At 33.6% G+C, this 23,405-nt stretch overlaps 1 protein-coding gene across 1 annotated transcript in view; it reads right to left on the bottom strand.

The window, feature by feature from the left end:
* LOC124355822 (dynein axonemal heavy chain 8) overlaps positions 1-23,405 on the bottom strand; it is a 154,570-nt gene that overhangs the window by 17,517 nt on the left and 113,648 nt on the right. Inside the window, exons 55-66 of the mRNA XM_046806976.1 lie at positions 22,698-22,913; positions 22,404-22,559; positions 21,556-21,711; positions 20,508-20,643; positions 18,673-18,824; positions 17,478-17,731; positions 15,242-15,432; positions 9,107-9,228; positions 6,555-6,670; positions 4,108-4,384; positions 2,046-2,232; positions 330-591 (exon numbers count right to left, since the gene is read on the bottom strand). Of these exons, the coding sequence (XP_046662932.1) occupies positions 330-591; positions 2,046-2,232; positions 4,108-4,384; positions 6,555-6,670; positions 9,107-9,228; positions 15,242-15,432; positions 17,478-17,731; positions 18,673-18,824; positions 20,508-20,643; positions 21,556-21,711; positions 22,404-22,559; positions 22,698-22,913 (2,225 nt within the window). The remainder of the gene's footprint in view (positions 1-329; positions 592-2,045; positions 2,233-4,107; positions 4,385-6,554; positions 6,671-9,106; positions 9,229-15,241; positions 15,433-17,477; positions 17,732-18,672; positions 18,825-20,507; positions 20,644-21,555; positions 21,712-22,403; positions 22,560-22,697; positions 22,914-23,405) is intronic.

The raw sequence follows: 23,405 nt of genomic DNA, 5'->3' as shown, positions 1-23,405 counted from the left end.
ATTATTTGTTGCTTACTGCCTTGATCACCTAGTGCAGTGAATTAAAACTGTCAAATTCCTTTATTCCTTTCCAATGTACATCCGTGTTGGGCTGGTAAAATATAGCCAGTAAAATATCCCAACTATTCAATGAGCAGTTGCTTAGCATACTGGAAATCATTACAGGTGTATGCAATAAATATGAATAAAAGCAAATTCCACATGTCCAACATTAACGAAAGTGAATTTCAAATAAAAACAAAATTTACATTACTAGTAAAGGCAAAGACCATAATAATGTGGTCAGTCGAACCACTGATGGTTATCTCACACTATTACAGAACACTAACCTGACCGTGCTCCAGCTGATTCCGACCTTGGGGTCTATGTCATCCAAGTGGTTCTGGACAAACATAGTGGAGGCATACCAATCAGAGAAGTTGAACTCATACGGGATGTTCCAACCGAGGGGACCAAATTTTCGTCGCTCCTGTACTACAGTGTGGAGGAATGAGACCCCAAACAACATCGGCAGATACCAGGGTGAGCTGCTGTAGTCCAACAGGTCCTGGCTCATTGTGCTGTAGGTGCGCAACAGTCCAGCTCGAATACCTACAATGTCAGTTTTCTCTGCTGATATAAAAGAATATGCTCTTGTATACCACAAGATAATTACTCATGTAATTTCCATTTTGTGTGTTTATTAGTATTCCCAGGTTAAGTTGGTAGCAATTAGTTATGTTTGCATGTACATGTCCCAGCTTGGCGATTCTAGAATTTCTAATTAAAACTTACAAAAGTGCTTAATTTGTACAACATTTTTACCCTTTAGGTTTAAATTACCTACGTTTTGCAAAAAAATAGTTTGTGTCAAAATACAAATTTTGTTCTTTTTTATTTATATTTCTCTATTTGTGAATTTTAAAATAAAATTACATTAAGATTTTAAAAATTTGTAAATAAAAATTTGTTTTATCTTTTTTTACACTAATAAAATTAAAAAGTGGTATAACTATAAATATAAATAATACATATAACTATACAAACAATACATATAAATATAGAACAATTAAACAAAAACAAAACAAACTATAGCCTTAGCTATAAGCTATTTATGATTCCTCAACAAATGTCAGCAAGTTAGTAAATTTCACTACAGCGTTTTTAAGTTGTGGCACAAGCTGTCATTCGGTGACCTTCAGGTAGTAATCTGACTTAGCGCTTCGCAGCTATCACACATCAAGTTTACATGTCTCTGGTGGTAAAAAAGGTTAAAACCCATCATTACTGGTGACAAAACAAGGATTTATATATACGACCCTAAAACCATCATAAGGGCATCATAAAGCTCCAACTCAGATATAGCACCTTGTCCAGCTTTTTTGCATAAGCATCAAATTACAAAGGTTCATCAGCCTCTGTACTAACATGGTAGTGCTCTTTGTGACTACTTTTTTGTTTCTCAAAATCAAATGCCGGCTGGAAGGACACTGATTTCAAGATGTAGTGTGATGCGACACAGCAAATTTTCAATGTTCAAGAAGAGAGATCTTAAACCCTCTTTGAGCATTGAAAGTGATGCTGGGTGAAGTGAGTGGCATTAGGGAATCACTTTGGAAACTACTAATAAGTATTATAAGTCTCAAAGCCATGAGTCAAACCCTTCTTTTTTAATAATACCAATCCGATTACTTTTTAAATATACCTTTTATATTCTCTAAGTTTGTACTCTTATCTCAACAATAGTGATACAGTTACTTATGTCAGGAATAAAAGTATTATTTTACAGTATAATAAGATATGACAGATCATGAGACATGTTGCAACAAACCACAACATTGGGTTGATTTTCATAAAGGTAAGGCCACTTCTATATCCACAGATATAAATTCAATATCCTCCTTCCTTACAAAAATATAACCAGATAAATAAGCAAAACATGTAAATAACTGATAAAACTTGTGTATGCATATATATATATATATATATATATATATATATATATATATATATATATATATATATATATATATGTAAGTTATAAATAAATGTGGGTTTTAAATAACCTTGAGGAGGCTCATTCGTGAACTTGAGGGATATTTGCAGTAGAGATATAGGAAACTTTGGATGTGGTTCAGTTGTGATCCATATTCGAAAGTCAGGATGTACAGTTTCACACTCAGAAAGTACCAAAAACAACTCGCTCATGTACTCAATGCCTAAATGACAGTTCTGTAACAGGACCCAACCTCCCTGAAAAAAGAGATTGGCTTTATTCATTTCACAAGTATTAAAACTGTTCATATGAAATGAACTGAAGTTATCAAAGTAATCTATAAAAAATTACAAACACAGTAGGTCTAATAAACATGATCTTGTTACTGAGCTAATTTTATAAACTGCATTAATATGCATTAACAAAAGCTACAATCAAGTATAAGGAAAATTAAAAAACTTTTTAACAAGAAATTACATAATTACAACGCCACAAGTGTGTAAGTTATGGACACCTTTACATCACAATGAGAACAATAGCCATAAATCTCTCAGTATTGAATAAGGGCTTATTAGGTTTGATTGCATGGTTTAAGAGTAAACTTTTAAAACAACTGAATATAATAATATTGTTCACAAATGTTTAATAATATCATACCAAATTCATTTAAATCGGAATTCAGGCACTAAACTAAAAAACCGATGTTATTTATTTGCAGTGCCTATTTATTGACCTATTTATAGCCTTGTAAATGTCTATTTATTACTTTTACCAAACTCACAAACCAATGGAAGCTCTTAAGTTACATTATTAGAGGGCCACATGATACCACACTCTGTTGGGCTCCTTAAAAAAAATATTGAAGTTTTAGCTCTAAAATGATGAATGTTGATATAATTTGGTAGCACTAAACTTTTTAACTTACACAATCTTAATTTTTTAAACTTCATATATCCTTAAACTTAACTAATTGATAAAAATGTTTAAATTATTATTCAAAGGGTAGTTGTTAATATTTTTTTATTAATACTACCTTTAATAAATAGATTTATTTTTAGTTATACATGTATATATATATATGTTAGTTTAGTTTTTAATGAGGTTAAGCGGTAGAGAGGATTTTATTCGCCTCTAATAAAGACATTTTTCATTTCATTTCATTAAAGTATATTTATACCTTTAATATCTTTATAATGAAAGCTAAAAACTTTAAATCAAATTTTAGTTGTGAACGTATTTTGCATTAAAATGTTATACAACATTTATAATATACAAGTTAATTACAAAAAAAAACAAATAATGTGATTAAAATTGTTGGAGGTTATCTAATTCAGACACTGTTAAATCGCCTCATACCGCATGATTGACAGCTTACCCAACTTGGCTTTGTATCAGACCATGAATGCATCAAGGAAAATGAAAATAATAATAATAATAATTGAAGAAGATGGGTTTATTAGAAAGAAAGAGATGTCTATTTTGGCAGACCTGATAGATTGCATTATTGTACTCTCAGATGCAAAGAGATGTACGAGTTAAGCTATAATGTTATTTTTACAGAAAATCACGGACTACAACAGTCAAAACTGATCATAGACCATAAAACCCTTGGGTGAAAACAGTGCATAAAATTTGATCCTGCCAAAATTAAAAAAATCAAATCTTTCGAAGGGAAATTTTACATGCCATAGACTTGTCTGAAAACATCTTAGGAGACTAGAGCTGGGTTACTTCAAAGTCTGCAGTTTGACAATGAAGACAAAGAGTCAGCGGGATGATTGTCCAGTTATCTTGTCATCATTAGTGGGTTCAAAAGCCTTAAATGAGCGCTTGGATGTGTTAGAAACAGATCCCAGAAAATTATTGAATTTACTATACTTATAGAATAAAAAGATCTCAGGTCACAATGCTATGAGATATAATATTATACTAAAGTTTGTAAGCAATCCCAGCTTAGTTTGATTTTTACTGTGTTCTTTTACAATTAAAACAAATACAAATAATTATGGTTACTGATATTGTATTAAATTTTAAAATATTATTTTTACATTGGATAATTTATTTTTAAAAGGGAATATGTCCTTATGAAATAACATAAATATTATTGTTTTGTTATTTTAGAGAATTGCTACCTGAACCATAAAGTTAGCCAGCAATTTCCTAGCGTGTACTTCCTGTCCTTGCCCCATTGAGATGGAGCGACACTCCGTTTCTCTCCGCTTGGCTGCTGTTTCTATCAGTGGCGTGGGGTCCGAACCCATGCTGAGGAAGCAGATCATAGGTGTGAGTGGACGCGACTCATTAAACAGCACATCAATGTTCAGTATCACTGGTTCTGTGTAACGTGAGTCCATGCTGTTTGCTACATACTTCTTGGACTGCGCCAGTGTTCTGTCTTGACACCAGGCTCTGCATCAGACCACTGTCATATGATTCACAAGGCAAAAAGTACTTAAACACAGTTGAAAATATTGCAAAGCAAGTTTAGTTGTTGATGTGTGGTTTTACCATATTATTTTATTAATTTATTGTTAAAATAATTAATAACAAAAGAATTAAAATAAACAACTTGTAGACAAATGTTCTCCTTATTACAGCTGCCCTTCTTTGTGAGGTTTTGAGAATAATGGACTTTTACTTTTACATAGATAGATAATAACAATTTTTCCTCATGTTGTAGTAGTTCTTGCTTAAGACGCGGCTTGCTATTCCTACATGACTTTTTAGCTGTTAGAAGTAACAGTAAATAGTAGTTATTGAAAGATTTTTATTTCCCACTAGATTTTTAAAATGATTTAATAATCACTTTGCAGAGAGATTTACTTACTTATACACTTTTCTTAATAAGTTTTTTTTTAGATAGCGTTTCACATGACATACTATTAAAATGTCTTAGCAAATAAAAAATAAAAAATAAAGAATTTAATTGGTTTGATTCGTATCTTAAAAACAGGCAACAATGTGTTGAAATACAACATGTAGCTGATGATCCTTTATGCAAATACAAATATATTAAAACATATCGCTCAAAATTGCAAACAATGCAATATGGAGTACCCCAGGGATCGATTCTGGGTCCTCTCCTCTTTCTTTGTTATGTCAGGGGGTTGCCTGGATTGGTGCCTGGGGGTGGCTCTGTCTGTATGTATGCTGACGACGTCAGCATCACTGTCTCAGGCAAATCAAAGGAAAGTATTGAAATATCCTCATTCGTTGGTCTTTCAAGGATACAACAATTTTTAGCAAGTAAAAATTTACTTTTAAATTCAGGAAAGTCTAATTTTATTTCGTTTTCCACAAAACAGGCGAGATCAAAGTTAAACCCTCATATCACTGTTTATAATGAAGAACTGCTTCAAGTGAATAGCACAAATTTTCTTGGATTACTAATAGATTACTTAGTTGGGACCAACATATTGATAAGATATTTAAAAAAAATGTCATCTGGACTTTACGCATTGCGTCAAATGGCTAAGGTTTGTAGCATTAACTTTCTAAAAACGATCTATTTCTCATTAATACATTCACATTTGGCTTATGGATTAAATATTTATGGAGCAACGACAAAAAAAAATTTAGACAGAATTTTAGTTCAACAAAAAAGGCAGTTAGAATTATATTACATTTGAAAAATACAGAAACAGTTAAAAAATACTTTGAAGAGCTTGGAATTCTGACAGTTTATAGCTTATATATTTTCCAAACCGTTCTTTATGTTAGACAAAATGACAAATCAACAGACAATAACAATGAACATAAATATAACACAAGATTAAACAGAAGAGTAGAAAAACATACATTAAACTTTTTTGAAAAGAAAACTACATTCATGGGAACAAAATTTTTATTTAATTTGCCAAGGGATCTGAGATTAGAACCAGATCTTGGCAAGTTCAAAAGGAAATTAAAAGAACATTTGTTAAAACTTCCTTTATATTCACTTGATGAGTTCTCTTCAGGATAATTGATTTATATTTTAATAATGGTTTTTTTGTGTGTGTGTGTGTATACATGTGTGTGTGGTGTGTGTGTGTGTGTGTGTGTGTGTGTGTGTGTGTGTGTGTGTGTGTGTGTGTGTGTGTGTGTGTGTGTGTGTGTGTGTGTGTGTGTGTGTGTGTGTGTGTGTGTGTGTGTGTGTGTGTGTGTGTGTGTGTGTGTGTGTGTATATGTATGTATATGTATATGTATGTATGTTTATATTTATATATATATATATATATATATATATATGTTTGGATAAATAAACTTTATTGGTAAAATAGTAGTAGTCTATAATACTTTGAACAATTACTTGTAAACTGTTAATTACTAAGCATAAATTATGTTAAACTAATTAATGTTATTTTGACCCTATTCAATGTACAGTGTGCATTTTCACTTGAATAAAGTATTTATTGATTGATTGATAGATAACCTGTTCTCTCCAATTCTGTAAACCAGATTATGAACACAAGCACAAAGCTTCTTGCCTGGTCAAATTATTTTATGGTCTCAATTAGTTTTGGTTGTTACAAAACTGATTTTAATGTTGATAGATCAGTTCTGTTGTTCTATTTATATACACTGCTGTTGATCTTACCGAATCATGAGTAATCTCCTGAATGGATCCAGACCCTCATAGCCATCTGGCATGACTTCCTCCTCTGGAGCTGGCTTGTCAAACCATGCTTTCCATTGCCTTTCACTCTGTGGCACCTAGTGTGGAAACCACATGTATTAGAAAAGTGTATATAGTGTAGAGAGATTCCCTTTAGTAAGAAAAATTAAACTAAACCAGAAAATGCTATGAAAGGTGTAAGCTTATATAAATTACATATACTATCAGATTTGTGAAGGTAATAGGATTGTTTCAGAAATTTGCTATTGTTATATGACAGACAACAAAAATCAGTTATACTACGTTTCACAATTTGGAATCTAATCTTATCCTCAGGTAAATAATTACCCTAGCACTTAATTCATTATCTCTAAAACATTCATGTAATGAAATTAACACTTATTATTATAAACTGAACTAAATAATGCAGGTCACATATGTCTGTCCACAATAATCAACCGCTGATAACTGACCAGTGCCCATGTAGGTAAATGGTAATCGTCAACAAGATGGTGGCAAATCTTGGAATGAGTGTGAGTCTTTTCTTATCTAAACCATCCTGTGACTCTACATTAATTTATTTGAACTCTTCATTTGGTTTCATTCAAGTGTATATGTGATATGAAAAGATTTAGAACTTAATAAAAACTCATATTAGACTAATCTGACATAGCAGTGCAAAAGACTTGAGCTGACAAAATGTAATGTCTGCTCTTCTGGATTTAACATGAAAAACAGAAGATCCCCTTAATTATCTTTGCATTAGACATGATCAATGTCAGATAAAAATGTATATTCAAAGCTAGCTAAATTCAATCAGAATCAGATTGAATCTGGATCAAATCCCTAAATTTTGATAGTATCTTGGATCTTAAATTTCCATGTGGGAAAGAAATTTTGTCAGTAAAATCTGCAAAACTATGAACACATTTGTATATGGGCATGGATAATAAGTTTAATCAATTCATCAATATTTATTGCAGAGACATCATTTACATGTATAGCAAAAGTCAATAATTAGAGTTCAGGACTAAAATGTTGTACATTCTCACCACATTAGGATCACACTCAAACATACAATTCAACATTCATGCATCCTTCATCCATTTGACAATTTTCCCCCTACAGCGCTGAAGTCAATCTCCTGATTGGATGATCTCCCAATCAAATACCAAAAAATCAGTAACATTATAAAATGCTTGTGAGGCTAAAAAGAGTATCAAACGAGTTTTTAGCACATTGAGTGTTGCGGAATTTTTTATCCCATTGGGCAGCTTGTTGATGAAGTGAACACCTGCCTGTGAGGGCAGATGTTCATAAACCACCGTTCTGTGTCTACCAGTTTGGTAGTTTCTGGTAGCCTCTGGTCTCATATGGGTGAATGTCTTGGTCACATTTATGTTATGAGTACATTTAGACATACAGAACAGTTGGTTAGTTGTTTCATAAAATGTAGAGACGTGGCAAGAGTCAACAGCTGAAATTTTTTTGAATTGTCTCTGCAAGAATCTGAAATTCAAATGAGCGATTATTCGAATCGCTTTCTTCTACAATTTTAACACTCTTGTCAACTGGTTGTTTGCACAGGCACCCCACAACACCTCTCCGTAGGTAAAGTGGGGGTAAATCAAGCCATAGTACGCCGTCATCAGCACCTAAGTTGAGCAATACTTGGCTGAAGACCTTAAAACATAAAAGCCTGAGGATAATTTGCCACAAATATGATCAATGTAGTCATTCGATATCAACCCTCGATCTATGTGTATTTCAAGCAATTTTGTGCTTGTAAAAAATATTACTCGTTAAATTGTAGACATTTTAACAAAGTTTAATCTGCTAACATGACGGCAGGGCAACATTCGGAGTCTGCTGGCCGCAGAGTAAAGTTCATAATATTGGATTTTGGTTTGTTTTGAGATTGTGGCTGTTGAAATGTTGAACAAAACTTTTAATTTAAACAAAAGTCTATTCTTCCAAAAGAAATTTTGATTTTCCACTGAAACAGAGAGTCGTGTCATGACTTTTCCACGCAATAGTATTAACTCAATGTCATTGACATATGAGAAACAGAATAAAGACTCAGAATTAATTCCTGCAGGACCCGTAGTTGAACTGGATTTGATTTGAAAGTTGATTTGAGATTTGAACAACTTGGGTTCTGTCACTTGTATGGAACCCTTCAGATGCCATGTGATTCCAGTTTTTCAAGCAGAGTTTTGTGGTCAACACAGTCAAATGTCTTTGATAAGTCGAGAAACGCACCTAGGATGGTATTTCGATTTTATAATCCCTTGAAAACCTAGTTGACCAGATTCACAACAGCGTCTAAGTTGATTTACCTTTCCTGAACCCAAAATGTTTATTTGAAAAATGGTTGTCTTTGTCCAAATACTTGCAACACTCCTGCCAAAAAAAAACTTTTTAAGACTTAATTCAAAACTGGCAAAATTAAGACAGGTCTGTAGTTGTTTGTGAAACTGGGGTATAGTATAACTACTTTTAAATTGAAAAAACAATTACAAACTATTACAAACCTGATTTAAAATGAATTTAAAAGCTGGCAGACTTGACAACTGGACCAGATTAAGCCATACAGAATCAGTGATCCACTTGCATGGTTTGGGTGGGCAAGTGTTTAGGTCCAAAGCTGATCCACCTGTCAATATTTTTATTGGAGTATAAGTTGAGCTTATTCTATTAAAAAAACAACCCACAACTTATTCAATTAAACTCTTGTTTGATTATTTAAATAAAAATAGGATTGTCCTTCATCAAATTTTGAGGTATTAATCCTTTTTTGTATCCAGTGACAAGCACAAAATGTTTTATAAGTCAGGGTGGGAATGTGTTAGAGGGAAGAGGGATTGACTCCTGTGAAATTTCAGATATCACTTATACTCATAAAAACAAGATATTTAGAATAAAAACACAAATTTGTATTAATTCATAACAAAAATGTTATAGTCATAATTAAAGAAAACTTGGTGGTTGAATCTGAATTTCAGCAAGATTTGTTCATTAATTTGACAATAGGATAAAACTCAAGATAAAAAATATCAATTCCATTGAAAACAAAAGTTATTATTACTTCTGGCTCACTTTCCCTAAATTTGTTTACATTTCTCATCTATTGTGAACCAAGAAATGATGTGCACTGAAATCCCTTCATTGGATCCCAAGGAATATGTTTCTTTATTAATTTCATATTGTCCATATCTTGAATTTTTGCCACATTCATATTGAAAATTTATAACAGAAAGCAGATGAATAGTACCATTGGTATTTATATTCAAGAATAGAGTGCAATTTAATATGAGTGCATTGCTATTATGGCAGACATCGCAATGATAACCCAGTGTCACAATGCTGCCACTTTGTTGAATACAACGATTTTGTTCGTTAACAATACTTTTGACCACTTGACTTTGAATTTTGAAATTGAAATTAAAATATATGGAGATTGAACTTAAAAAAGTTACAGTAATTTAGAAATTTAACAATAATTAATTGCTATTGTAAGCTACAATAGTCAATAAAATATTGATCATAAAGAATATTCCAACAGTATTATTTTAAGAATTCTCTGCACAAAATACATAGATGCCTTTTAAATTATGTATACAGGGTGTACATAAAGTCCTGCACAGGTATAATATTTTCTGAACGATAACAGATAAATCTACAAGACTTTGGTACATCAACACTACACCTAAAAATATACTTTTTGAAGGAATTAATCAGTTTCTGTAGTATCATGGGGACGTCCCGTAAGGAGTCACAAGGAAATCTTAAATAGGAGCATAGGTCAATATGCACATCATTTTTAAAGGGCTTATCTAGCAGAGTTTAATGCCGCAAACTGCACTCAAAAAGATTGATCCAGTACAAAATCGCGGCTGTTCAAAGGTTTTACTTGGTTACATTTTATTAGTAGCCATAACCCCAAAACTGCAACCAAACGAATACTGCAGCTAAATACTACATTATGCTTGTCAGTTGTACAGAAGTGAATTATGACATTACTCATCCTCAAGGGTTACAAATTTGGTCCTAATATATTGATAATGGGGGAAAAACTAGTAAACAGTAACAATAATTAGAAAGCTCTTATCTTAGGGTCGCAGTTTGGACTTTCCTATTAGCCAGTCTATTCATAGTAGGCTATTCTAGTTTTCTTGTTTTAGTAGTGCTGTCCAACCTTTCTATCAGTGCGCTTTTAGTACAAAAGAGTTTGTCGTATTGCTTGTAGTTCTTCAACTACACTAATGTCGCTTGACGAACGTGAACGTACAACACTTCTTATGATGGTTGGTTGGGGAAACAACAGACGATCACACGAGGAAGTATGCCATTTATTTAATGACTACTTACACCATAGGCAGCCAATTTCTAGAACAACTGTAGGGAGAACTGTTCAACGCTTTATGGAAACAGGAAGTGTTTCCGATCGTAGGTCAGGAAGGGCCCGCTACTGCGACAACCGAAGACAACTCTTTAGATGTATTGCAGTCATTTATTGAGAACCCGCAAGAGTCCCTACGCTCAACAGCACAAACTCATGACATCTCTGTTACGTCTGTTAAAAAAAATTCTGAAAGGGTCTAATTTTTAAGCCTTATAAAGTTCATTTGGTGCACGAACTCAACGAAGATGATTTCGATCGACGACGTATAGAATTTTGTGAAACTACGATGGCCAAAATAGATCGCAACGAAATTGATGTAAACAATATTGTGTTTTCAGACAAGTGTTCATTTATGCTGAATGGAAGCGTAAACAGGCACACAATTGCCGTTACTGGAGTAGCAAATATCCTCCCTGGATGTGGGAGGCACATACGCAGTATCCACTAAAGGTGAATGTCTGGCTTGGTGTGAGAGGTACCCAGTTGGTATGTCCTTTCTTTATTGAAGGAAATTTAAATGCAATATCATACCCGACGTTTGCTGGAAAATGAAAATTACACCAGCACTTCGAAACATGTTTGGAGAACATTTCCAGAATATCTGGTTCCAACAGGTCGGAGCACCCCCACAACTACGGCATCGACGTAAGAGCCTATTTAAACACTGTTTTTTGGCAAAGGTGAATCGGAAGGCGGGGGTCTGTAGAATGGCCAGCGCGTTCACCAGATCTGTCTCCATTAGACTATTTTGTTTGGGGTTACCTTATAAAAGGAGGAATTGCTATCTACAGAAATAACATGATTGGTTATGAAGTCAAAAAGTCTCAACTTAGAGAACCTAAGTATTGAACTAACATGTGAAGTCGCTGCTGTGAAACTCCAGATAACCAGGAAACGGCATTTGTATATTCTTGGTGCTTACCGTCCACCTAAAGCATCTCTCAGCCAGGCACTTTTAATCCTTTCCGATCTTCTGGAAAGAATTCCACTGGAGAACAGCGGGATTTGCCTGGTTGGGGATTTTAACGTTGACATGTTAGATAAGACAAAAAGAGAAAAAATACTATTTGATGAAGCTCTTGCTCCCTTTGACATGATTCGACTAGATCTCCCACCTACCAGAATTACTCACACCTCTTCAACTTCTATTGACATGGTTTGTACAAACTTCGATTTTAAACTCTATTTCTGTTGATGTTGTGCACACATGACTTTCAGACCATACAGGGCAATTTACGTCTGTGGACATACCTTCGAAACAGCTGAAAGGAACATCATTGACAAAAAGGTGTTTTTAATAATAATAACCTTACATGCCTCAAGGGATTACTATCTATCCAGAGCTGGGAAAAAGGTATATGAGTCCAGCAGTGCAGAAGAAGCCTATTGCAACTTCCTTTCCATTTTAACATCGGCTATGGACATTGCCTGTCCTGTGACCAAAACAAGAGTCAAGCCTAGTCGACAGAATAATCTTGAACTACTAAATCCTGATATTGACCTGCTAAGGAAACAATTCCTGAAAGCTCAGGATCGTTATTTGTCAACCAACAGCCAAGAAGACAAAGTAAGGGCCTCAGCAAAGAAGAAGACATATGACCTTAAGTTGAAAGAAGTAAAAAAACAAACAAATGAAGCACATATTAACCAAGCCTCTAATAAAAGCAAAGCAATCTTGGAAACAATAAATAAAGTAAGACCTTCGAAAGAATCACCTCAAGAGGAGGAATGGCAGATTAACACTGGCTTGGAAACAGTCTCCGACATTGGTGAGGTGGCAAATATTTTCAATGAATATTTCGCTACAATAGCAGAGAAAACTTTAAAGAAAAATAACAGTTACCAACAAAGGACAACACTTAATAGCCTACCTGACCTTACAGCTAACACTATTTCATCCTTTCAACCTGCAAATGTTGACGAAGTACTTAACACAATTAACAAATTGAAATCTTCTACGTCTTCCGGAATAGATGAAGTTTCAGCTAATCTCCTAAAATCTTGCGACTGGAACTCTGCCATCCTCTTTCCGATGTTATCAATAAATCAATGAGCCAAGGGGTATTTCCTTCTAAATTGAGACTCTCAAAGGTGTTTTTCCTCCTCTACACAAACAAGGAAGCAAATATGAGATTCAAAACTACAGGCCAATTTCTTTAGTTCCAACAGTTTCAAAGGTTTTTGGAGAAAATAGTTTTGAGCAGATTAATGGATCATCTTAGCACAAACCACTTAATTCCTGACAGACAACACGGCTTTCTAGCGGGGAAATCAACCATTACAGCATTGACAGACCTAATCGAACACATAATTGACAATATTGACGCAGGCAACACAGTCACAAGCACCTTTCTTGATCTCAGTAAAGCTTTTGATTGTCTAGATCACGGCCTACTTTTAAGCAAGTTGAGCTCATTGGGCATAAAGCACTCTGTTTTGAATTGGTTTTGGCAGCTACTTAACCGGACGAAAACAAATAGTATCCATCAAGCATACTCTAAATGGAAAAACAGAAACTGGAATATCTTTCTCCTCTACCCATAACCAGAGGAGTGCCCCAAGGATCTGTAATGGGCCCAGTACTGTTTCTTTTATTTATATCAGATCTTCCATCCCATATAAACCACTTTAGTTATCCTGTCATATATGCTGATGACACAGTTCTTGTATCTAGCAACAAAATTAATAGAGCAACTTGAAATAAGCACCTTCATATCTGTTAATATGGCTCAACAGTACTGTCTGAACAATGATCTAGTTTTCAAACGAGTGCAAAACAAAACAGTTAATTCTAGGAAGACATGACGATGCAGTTTGCGGAAACTCCAGGGTTGGAACGTTTGTCTTATCAACTAAACACCTTGGTGTCACTCTAGATGAAAAACTGTCTTGGAGCCACCACATTGACGAGATGTGCCACCAACTTAGCTCGGCTATTTTTGCCATAAAAAGAGTGAAAGCTACAAGTACATTTGAGGCAACAAGGATCACTTATTTTGCACTCTTTGAATCAAAGATCAGATATGGCATAATCTTATGGGGAAACAGTTCATGCAGTAATTTAAATAGGATTTTGGTCCTTCAAAAAAAGAGCCCTTAGAACAATGGCTAGCCTTCAACCCCTTGACAGCTGTCGTGAAGTCTTTAAGAACTTTTAATATTTTAACTGTGACATCCCTGTATATTTTAGAAGTTGTTTTATTTGCCTGCAGACTCAAGTTACCAAAAAACAAAGACATACATGGGCGACAAACTCGCCATGCCGACGATTTCATCCTTCAATCCCACCGGACTGCCTTGTTTGAAAAAAAGCCTTCATATGCAGGGGCAAAAACTATTTAATGTTCTACCTGTCGAAGTTGAAGACTCAAGATTCAGCTACAATGAGAAGACAACTTCGAGAATGGCTAATCAATAAATCAATTTACACAATGGGACGAGTTCATGACACATGCTTCAGGGACTCCTGACTCCGCAGCATTGACTACAAAATACCGGAAGAAACACTTTGTAAACCATCTTATTCTGGTTTTCTATTCTACCTGTCTTTCTTACTGTAACTTGACGCTTATATCTGTTCTTTATGATTATGATTAAAGTATTATTGATTGATTGATTGAATTGATTAAGGACAACGTCTACAAAAACAAAGCCTCAAAATTTAAATGAACTGAGACAAAGAATACTTCAAGAATGTCAGATGATTCCTCAAGTTGCCCTGCAAAATTCTGTTAATAGTTTTTATGTGCATCTTTCCAACTGTTCAAATAACCGGAGGTGAACAATTCGAACATTTACTCTGAAAACATTTGGTAAAGTAAACATCTTTTTTAAATAAAACCTTTGAACAGCCGCCATTTTTGTACTGGATCAATCTTTTTGAGTGCGGTTTGCGGCATTAAACTCTGCTAGATAAGCCCTTTTAAAATGATGTGCATATTGGACCTATGCTCCTATTTAAGATTTCCTTGTGACTCCTTGCGGGACGTCCCCATGATATTACAGAAAACTGATAGTTCGTTCAAAAAGTAGATTTTTAGGTGTAGTGTTGATGTACCAAATCTTGTTGATTTATCTGTTATCGTTCAGAAAAATATTATACCTGTGCAGGACTTTATGTACACCCTGTATAGTCCATTGACAGTAATAATTATTCATCAAAGGATATTTTTAAATCCAAAAGATACCCCTGGATGCATGTTTGATTGTATATAAAAAAATTCATTACTTTTATTAACAGATCCTAAAATTAAAAAGTAAGTACCTTTGATGAAGTTTTGGAATTCTTCATGAGTTACTGTCTTTCGCTGCAAATCAACTTTCATTGTAAGCAGAAGCGTGAACATGTACTTATGGTTTTCATACAGGCCACGACACTTATACTTAAACACCTCATAAGTGAGATAGTCTATGATGAAACCAATCCTTCGTTGAGCAATCAAGCTCTTTTCAGATCTGAAATCAATTAAATACTAAATCTTAATTATAATGACTTATGTAGCCAGTATTAACCATTACCAAAGTTTTATGGTTCACACTGTGTTAAAACATTACCTTCACAATTTTATTAAACTTTTGAAATATTTTGGTCTCTATGGAGAGCCAGCCATCTTCAATGAACAGGTGATATACGGTATCATAACATCTTCAGTCAAAATTGGAACTGAAAACTTGGATGGTAAAATGCAAAATGCTAATGGCTTGAAGAATGATATTTATAATGATGTTAAATTGATATTTTTAGACAAATTATATTCTTTGTCTTTTAATTTGGACAGGCGAATAAAACAAGACTAAATCTATGCTAAATGTATGAGCTGATTCTAAATATTCTGCTGTTACCTTCTTCAAGATAATATGCGGAACCTACCAATTTGCCAATTCTTCATGGTATACAATTTTATTGAAATTCATGTTGTCCGTTAGCTAAAACCACGCGTGCGCACACGCACGCGCGCGCGCACACACACACACACACACAGCTTGAGCTGCTGTTGTTCATTAGTTCTAGAATCATTTTAATATATTCCATTTTAACTTATCGCAAATAGTTATTGAAACTATCATAGAATGTACGATTCAACTGATAGAACTGATACTCTTCAAAACAAAAATGTTTCTTTTTAATAATTTGTGAAAAATCAAAGTTCAGACATATTTCTTTTACTACTGCTCAAAACTTGATATTCAATTACTAATAAATTAATCAGAACTAACTTGCAATAAATCAAAACCTAAAACCATTACAGTGACACAACTTTCAGTGTCAAAGAGAAAATAAATCTAATCACAAATATAAACTAACTATGAACTTTTAGGTAGTTGCTTGTGAAATTAGAAGCAGCTTGAATAGATCTATACAAAATAAGAGCAAGAAAATAAGTTTGGGTTAACTCTAGAACTGCCATGGGTTGATGTTATCAGTTCTGGGTTGATGTTATCAGTTCTGTTGTGTAGTTCAACCAACTCTAGGGTCATTAGTGCTTACTCCATCTTCTTCTGTCTTCTGCCTTTATGCGTGCTCCCACTTCCCACTTCTTAGAAGCCTCGTCCACCACTATTATTAGGTATTTCTAATCCTTCCTTCAGGTTTTCCAAATCCTAGCTGTTTTCTCAGTACCAAGTGTCTAGTCCATTTCATTCCCGTTATTTTTATATATGCCATCATTATCATTGTATAAACATGTTCACATGATGTTTTTGGTTACCTTTTGAAACAATAATAGGTAGACAAAAAGTAAAATACGTTTTTATTCTAAAAAGATCTATATTTTATATCAAATTAATTGTAAACTGCTATTTAAGCATTTTAAGTTTAAGTGTTTTTGTATTCTTCAAGTTTGAGCAGTTCTTAAATTTGAAAAAGCAATGAAAATTGGCCCAAACACATTTTCACCTTAAGGTGAAATGTGCTTAGGCCATTTTTCACAATAAGCTTAGGAAAAATGTGGTGCTCTTCTGAATTTAGTCACACTAATGTCATATTTCGTATACTCTTAAATAGGGTTTAAGACAAAACTTTAATTTTGTGCCAAAACCTTTAATGTGAATGGACCTTTAACTTGATGTATCACACAACCCATGTTTACATTTGAAAATTCCCCAAAATAAATCCTAACTACTGAATTGGACCTTTTAGGGGCATTTTACAAAGTTTAAAATGATTCCCTGGACTCAGTGAGGTTGAATTATAGGGAGAAATGAGGAAGAAAAAGGTTGAAGTTAGTAAGTGTGACAGTTATACAAATCGCACTCTGTTTATTACATCGAAGGAACGTGAGCTTGTGTTACTGAAAACTATATATTGATCACAGATATAAGTTATATCAGCGTCAGTCAAGGTAAAGAGCGTAAAACCAGCAAAGATTGTGTTCAATCAGCACAAGTTAGGTGTCTTTTTTAAAGGCACATAGCATTCTGTTAAAGACCTTCCACTCATGTATAAAACCTCTATAAAATCTCATGTTCATTTAAAAAATGATACCAATCCTATCCAATACCTCTGCATGGAGATGTCGAATCTCTCAAGAAACTGGACGAGTGAGGTCTGGTACATGCTGTTGACTAGCATCATGTCCACGATGAGAAAGTAGAGGACGCTTCCGCGGGTTGCTACCGGCCGAAACTCTTCACGGGCTGTATTAATCTTGGCCTCTGTGGCTGCGGCAATCTTAAGCTTCTCTCGCACAGACGCTGCTGTGGTCTGAGTTACGTTCAACACAGCTATTACACTCTCATCATCCACTAGCGACCCCTATAACAAGACATCTTACTATAGTAATTGCATCGGCTGTGGTCTGCAGATGAATGGCCTAGAAAAATTTAATGTAGAAAAAATATACTGATAGTTTATTATCAGTATTTTATAATAGAGATAATCATCACAAATGTATTAAAAACTTGAACACTACATAAACTAGCAGTTGGGGCAATGACTCCCAACTTTACAGTAAGGATCAAAAATTTGAAAATAAAATCCATCACTTAAAGAGTGAAAATAAAAATAACACTAATTGAAAGACTAACTTCTACTAACACACTGTTCAATTCAAATTCAAATTGAAGAAAATACATAGCCTTCTATTTAGTGAAACCAATTAGAAAAATGCTCAAAAACCCTAAGTGTTAGCTGTCTCTGAGCCAAGAAACAATGGCATCTGCTAGACATAAGAACAAGATATTCCAGTGAATTAAACTTAAGGTGACAATCAACAAAGTTTATCTTTAAAATATCAAATGACATTTTAACATTTGACATACACTGTGTTCCAACTGACATTAACAGTGATTCCGTTGATTTGCAGTGATCACTCTCGTCACTCATTATAGTACATATTTGGGTCTGATATTGACATAATTAATATACTACTAGAAATGAGAAGAAATGCTGAACATTATAATGCCTCTTATTTCTCTATGTAAACTATGACGTCACAGATTTACATTACTGAAATTTAAAATTTTTACTTATAAAAAAATGTAATGTTTATTTTATGATTTGTATTATATATCACATTGTTCTCTAGTTCATTTTCAACAAAATGATACTAAATAGAGGTAAAATAACAGTAAAGTAAAGTTTTTTATGAATTTTATAAAAATAGCATGCAACCCACCCAAAGCAGCCTCCCAGTTAGGGCAAAACAACCTACCAGTTCAAGGGTTAAACATTAAGAAAATAACACTGCAAAGTACCTGAACTGTTGTCAGCTTCAGCAAAAGATTACTCTCCAGTTCTTTCATCTTGCGTTTGTTTGCTGTCACATCTTGTATCAATGAGGTCCTTTCAAACTCCAGTTCTTTCTTTTCTGTCAGAATGACACGGCCTAGAAGCTGATCTTCCAATCCTTAAAAAGTCATAATTTTACTGCATACTCTATAATATCACTTTGCAGAATGTCATTCACCTGAAATAACTCTTTTATCTTCAGTGTCAGGTATATCCAGATTTTAATGTAACTGGTTTATAAAATGTTCAAATGTCACTAGGCATTCCAATTGTTCCAAAAATACAATGATTATAAACAACAATTAAAAAAGAATTAAAAATTATCATAAAAAATAAGAAAATTATGTGTTCTTTCTTAATATAACACTATGAACCGTTTTCATCCTAGGCTTTTAGGGAAGTCCATGAAGAAAAGGCTGATGTAACTAACTATTATTATTTCTAGATTATGCTTTCTTTCTTTTAATGTGCATTGTACATATTGATCTTACGTTTAACTTTATAATGTAAGGTCTGTTGTAAATAAGCTATTCATTTTATTTATTTATGTTCAGTTTTTAACCAAAATGTTCTTTTCAAATTTTCTATGGTTTCCTAAACACTTTGACGTACCCAGTATGTCTACTGCTCTGATGTGTGTACCTTTAACATACTCGGTATGCTCCATGACACACAATAGAAATGAGTACATTTTCTAGTAATATCTGGTTTTAATCATTAAAATCGCATATTACATATTATGTACAAATTAAGAAGCAATCAGTTTCTACCACTGAAATAGGGTTTGGCTGAGCGTTAGCGAATATTTTGACATTGGTCTTATGGGTAACCATGATAGCAATGAGAAAATAGGAATAAATACATTTTTTAACAAACTCAATATATGACTCGTAAGAGATTTTAACAAGTGACATATTAACAAACATTTAGTCTAATTATCACAATACTTCCATCATTATTTTATGGTGACTTGGTATGTGGACTTTCATTCTTTAAACACTGATATGAAACCTAATTTAGTGAACAAAAATGTAGCAACATATCTCGAGAAACATTTCATATGTAGACTTAAAGTTTTACATGAAACTTCATTTCTATCCAGATAATAGTAATGTTGCATGCCCAACTTTGGATTTGGTTGAGAGCCGTTGAAGCCTATCACTTAGTAGGCTGACACAGTTTCTCTTTTGTTTGCGAGGATATCTAAAAATATTTTAGCCATATGATTATCTGTCATTCTATCTGTTGATAACGAAATGAGGTATAGATTTGAAATTTGCATTCAATCTCAGAAAAGTGTGACGTACTCCTACCTTGTAATAACTTGAACGCCATTGAAACAAACCACATTCAACACAAAGGCAATGTAAACACAACTGGCACAATTCAATAACAACTGCCCATCTGACTTTTGAGCAATGATATCGGCAGCTCCCAGATGAATCGCAACAAAGGGCAATGCAACACATCAATGAAATATTTTGTGTGTCATTTTACTGATAAAAATAGTAAAACTTAAATTTCAGAAGTAATATACAACATAAATGAAATAATACTATATCCTAGCACTGAGATATGTATATAATACTGAATACAGCCAAAATTTGCCAAATTAAATTATACAAGAGGTGGTAAATGAGGTAAAATATGTAATGCGGATAAGAGTTAACATGATAAATTATATTGAGGTTAAGTGGAAGACAGGCATTTCCTAATCCTACCATTGTCTCTAATAAAACTATCTTTCATTTCATTATTTAACATTGCAACAAAATTCTACTTTATTACAAGATTTCATTACCTTTCATGGTAACAGTGAAGTCAATAATGTTGGTACGTGCAGATATCTCAGGTGAGTAAGCTGGGTTGGCCAATTTTGTTGTTATATACAAACGGAAGTCCTTGTTGACGTCCATTTCTTTGTCTCCAACTTTCACCTGAACAATTCTTGTTTCTCAATTCAAAAGTTAAATAATTTAAACAATTCATAAAGAAAACAATTTAGTAATAAGTGTGTATACTGTACACAATTTTCAAATTGTTCAAAATAAATATTTTGTGATTTTAACACACCTGTACAGTGTTTTCATTTTCTAATGGAAATTTTAGTACCTATGAAAGTATTGGAGGTAGAGTATTATCCACCCTAAAGATTAGCAGAAGATTTAAAGGCCCTCCAATCCAAAAATGTCAATAATCAAATCTGCCAAAAACCATTCCAATGTTTTCTTTTACTCTAGCTCTACAATGGTTGTATGTAAACTATCACTATCCAGCTCATAAAATATTGTATGGTATGTGTCATTACATTAACAACTAAACAGCTATTGTGTAAACCTTTACTGAAAACCAACAATTAAAAATGTTCTCAATGCTGCAATATTTAAACATGCCTTCCAGTGCATATTCTTTGCTATAGAAACATGTTAATACAAAAAATCTTTGTATACGATTCTGTGCTTGACTAATTGGGACAAATATTGCATGGCGAAATAAAACGTTTCATTCAGCTGCACTCAAACAGTTATGAGCATAAAGGAAAGTGTTCATTAATTAAAACTCTTTAATGTAAGACACAGAATTTGGGCAACCCTTCAAACTTCCATAGATTGTCATAATCATGACTTTTATCATTGTATCACTGAATGTAGGTACTGCACCAGAACAAACTGAAGAATACAGGTTTACTAGCACCTCTGGGCCAGTACAGAATTTACTCTGCTGTACTGAATGTTATTATACTGTTTTTACTGTGAAAATCTCTTCATCCAAATAAACTAGTTATGTCATTCTACTGTTGTATACGTTAAATAATTCCCACTGACCCACATTAAAATCAGATGAAATACCTTGAGTGCAGTTCCAATCTTAATATAATTTTTCTCCAGAACATTATCAAGAGCAGGATCCAATTCCTCTAATACGTCTTCTATCAACATTGGGTTTCCCAGGGAGAGGCAGTCTTCAATGTGTTGGCGGAAATATTTGTGGTTCAATGATGTCACCTATAACCAACAATCTAGACATAGAAGTTTAAAATATGTTGACTAGACTATACTTTATTTACAAAAAAGGGGGTTGTTTAATTTTTTGCTTGATACAAATAAAAGTGTTCAGGAATACCTGTAATCAAGAAATTTAATACCCCTTAGTTTCCTCTTTTTATCATGATCTTTTTTCCCCCTTGGGGCGGCATACTGCCATGCACTTAAGCCTCCAGGGCTTTTTGTGCACCCCGGAAAAATCATCATTATCATGACTACTGAAATAGACTCGAGTGCTTGTGTAAATTATTTTGGATTAAGATGGCTGGACCTTGGAAAAATTCTTAAATACTGAATCTATTCTTTTGTCTGGATAAATATATTAGAAAAGAGACATTGGAATTCACAAAAATCATCTATTATAGGTTAGTGAACATTTTGTCATATATAAATAACAACTCTTCATTTTCAAAATATCAACTTAGAGCTATTAAACATATCAATTGTAACAGGCCTTGTTCTGGATCTTGGAGAGTATTCAAGGTTATTCAGTATAGAGTCTCAGTGAAAGTGTCAACCAATTATTAGAACCCGACTGTATTGTAATATAATCTTAGTTGCAATAAAGCAAAGAGCACACAGAAATTTAAGTGTTCATTCAAAAATTTAGCTGAATTCTAAAGTGAAACTAAAAAAATTACAGATTTTCTTACTTGCAAGTTGTTTTCTTTCTCCTTGTTCTTGATCCAAGCAATGCCTTGACTTTGTGGGTCTATCAAAAGAGGGAACCTGGATGCCTTTGTAACGATGATACCATTCTGGATGGACAACTCGTCACTGGGGAGCCCTTGAAGATTCCACTCACCAATCTGTGAACAGAAATACACTTTTTTCGTATCATAATTTTGGTAAAAACCATCTTCAGGTGCATAAAGTGTATCAAATATAAAATATATAATGGTATCAATGTTTTTTGTATTAGCCCTAAAAAAACATAATTTCCTCACCGTTGGTGTGTCAACCAGATTCTCAGTGATGTTCAAGTTGGCGGTGACAGGTATCTTACGTGTAACTAGCTCATTGTACCATGTTGTTTGCAACAGGTTGCGATACTCCTGGTTGAAGGGGCCTGTGTATGAAAGGAAACCAGTCAACAACAAGACGTCTCCCACCAGCCGTTCTGTCTCTGAGCGAAATGCTTGTGACTGCTCCGTCCATCTTACCTACACATGTAGTTGCCATTAATGAGAAGTAATTGAGCAAATTAAAACTGTCAGATCTACCTGCAAAATCACCAAAAACCGATAAAAATACAAAATGAAATCTTTTTATACATTTTTTATTATGCAATCTCCTCATATTCATAGTTATGTGTTATTTTAAAGAAAAAATTATAAGTAATATTGAATCACAAAACTTTAAACATATGTAACTATAAATACCTATCTTAGTTTCATCTGGACCTGTTGTATTAATTGACATAGAAGTACGGTGTTATCAAAAAAGGTGTCCTTGATTTATAAAAGAGTGAACCAAGTTTATAATTATTTATATCCAAATATATCTTCAAGATTTCATAAATGCCTTAAGGTATAAGCTTCCCTTGTTGCACAGCAAACATCAAAGTTAGTTGATCTCCAACCATATTTGCTTGAATATGATAAGAATGTCGGTTACTGTATTCTCTTAATGCTATACTCTCCATATTTCCAACA

The sequence above is a fragment of the Homalodisca vitripennis genome, chromosome 2, assembly GCF_021130785.1.
Source record: "Homalodisca vitripennis isolate AUS2020 chromosome 2, UT_GWSS_2.1, whole genome shotgun sequence".
Taxonomy (NCBI): Eukaryota; Metazoa; Arthropoda; class Insecta; order Hemiptera; family Cicadellidae; genus Homalodisca; species Homalodisca vitripennis.
Note: the sequence above shows the minus strand (reverse complement) of the source record. Positions and strands in the feature narration are given on the sequence as shown.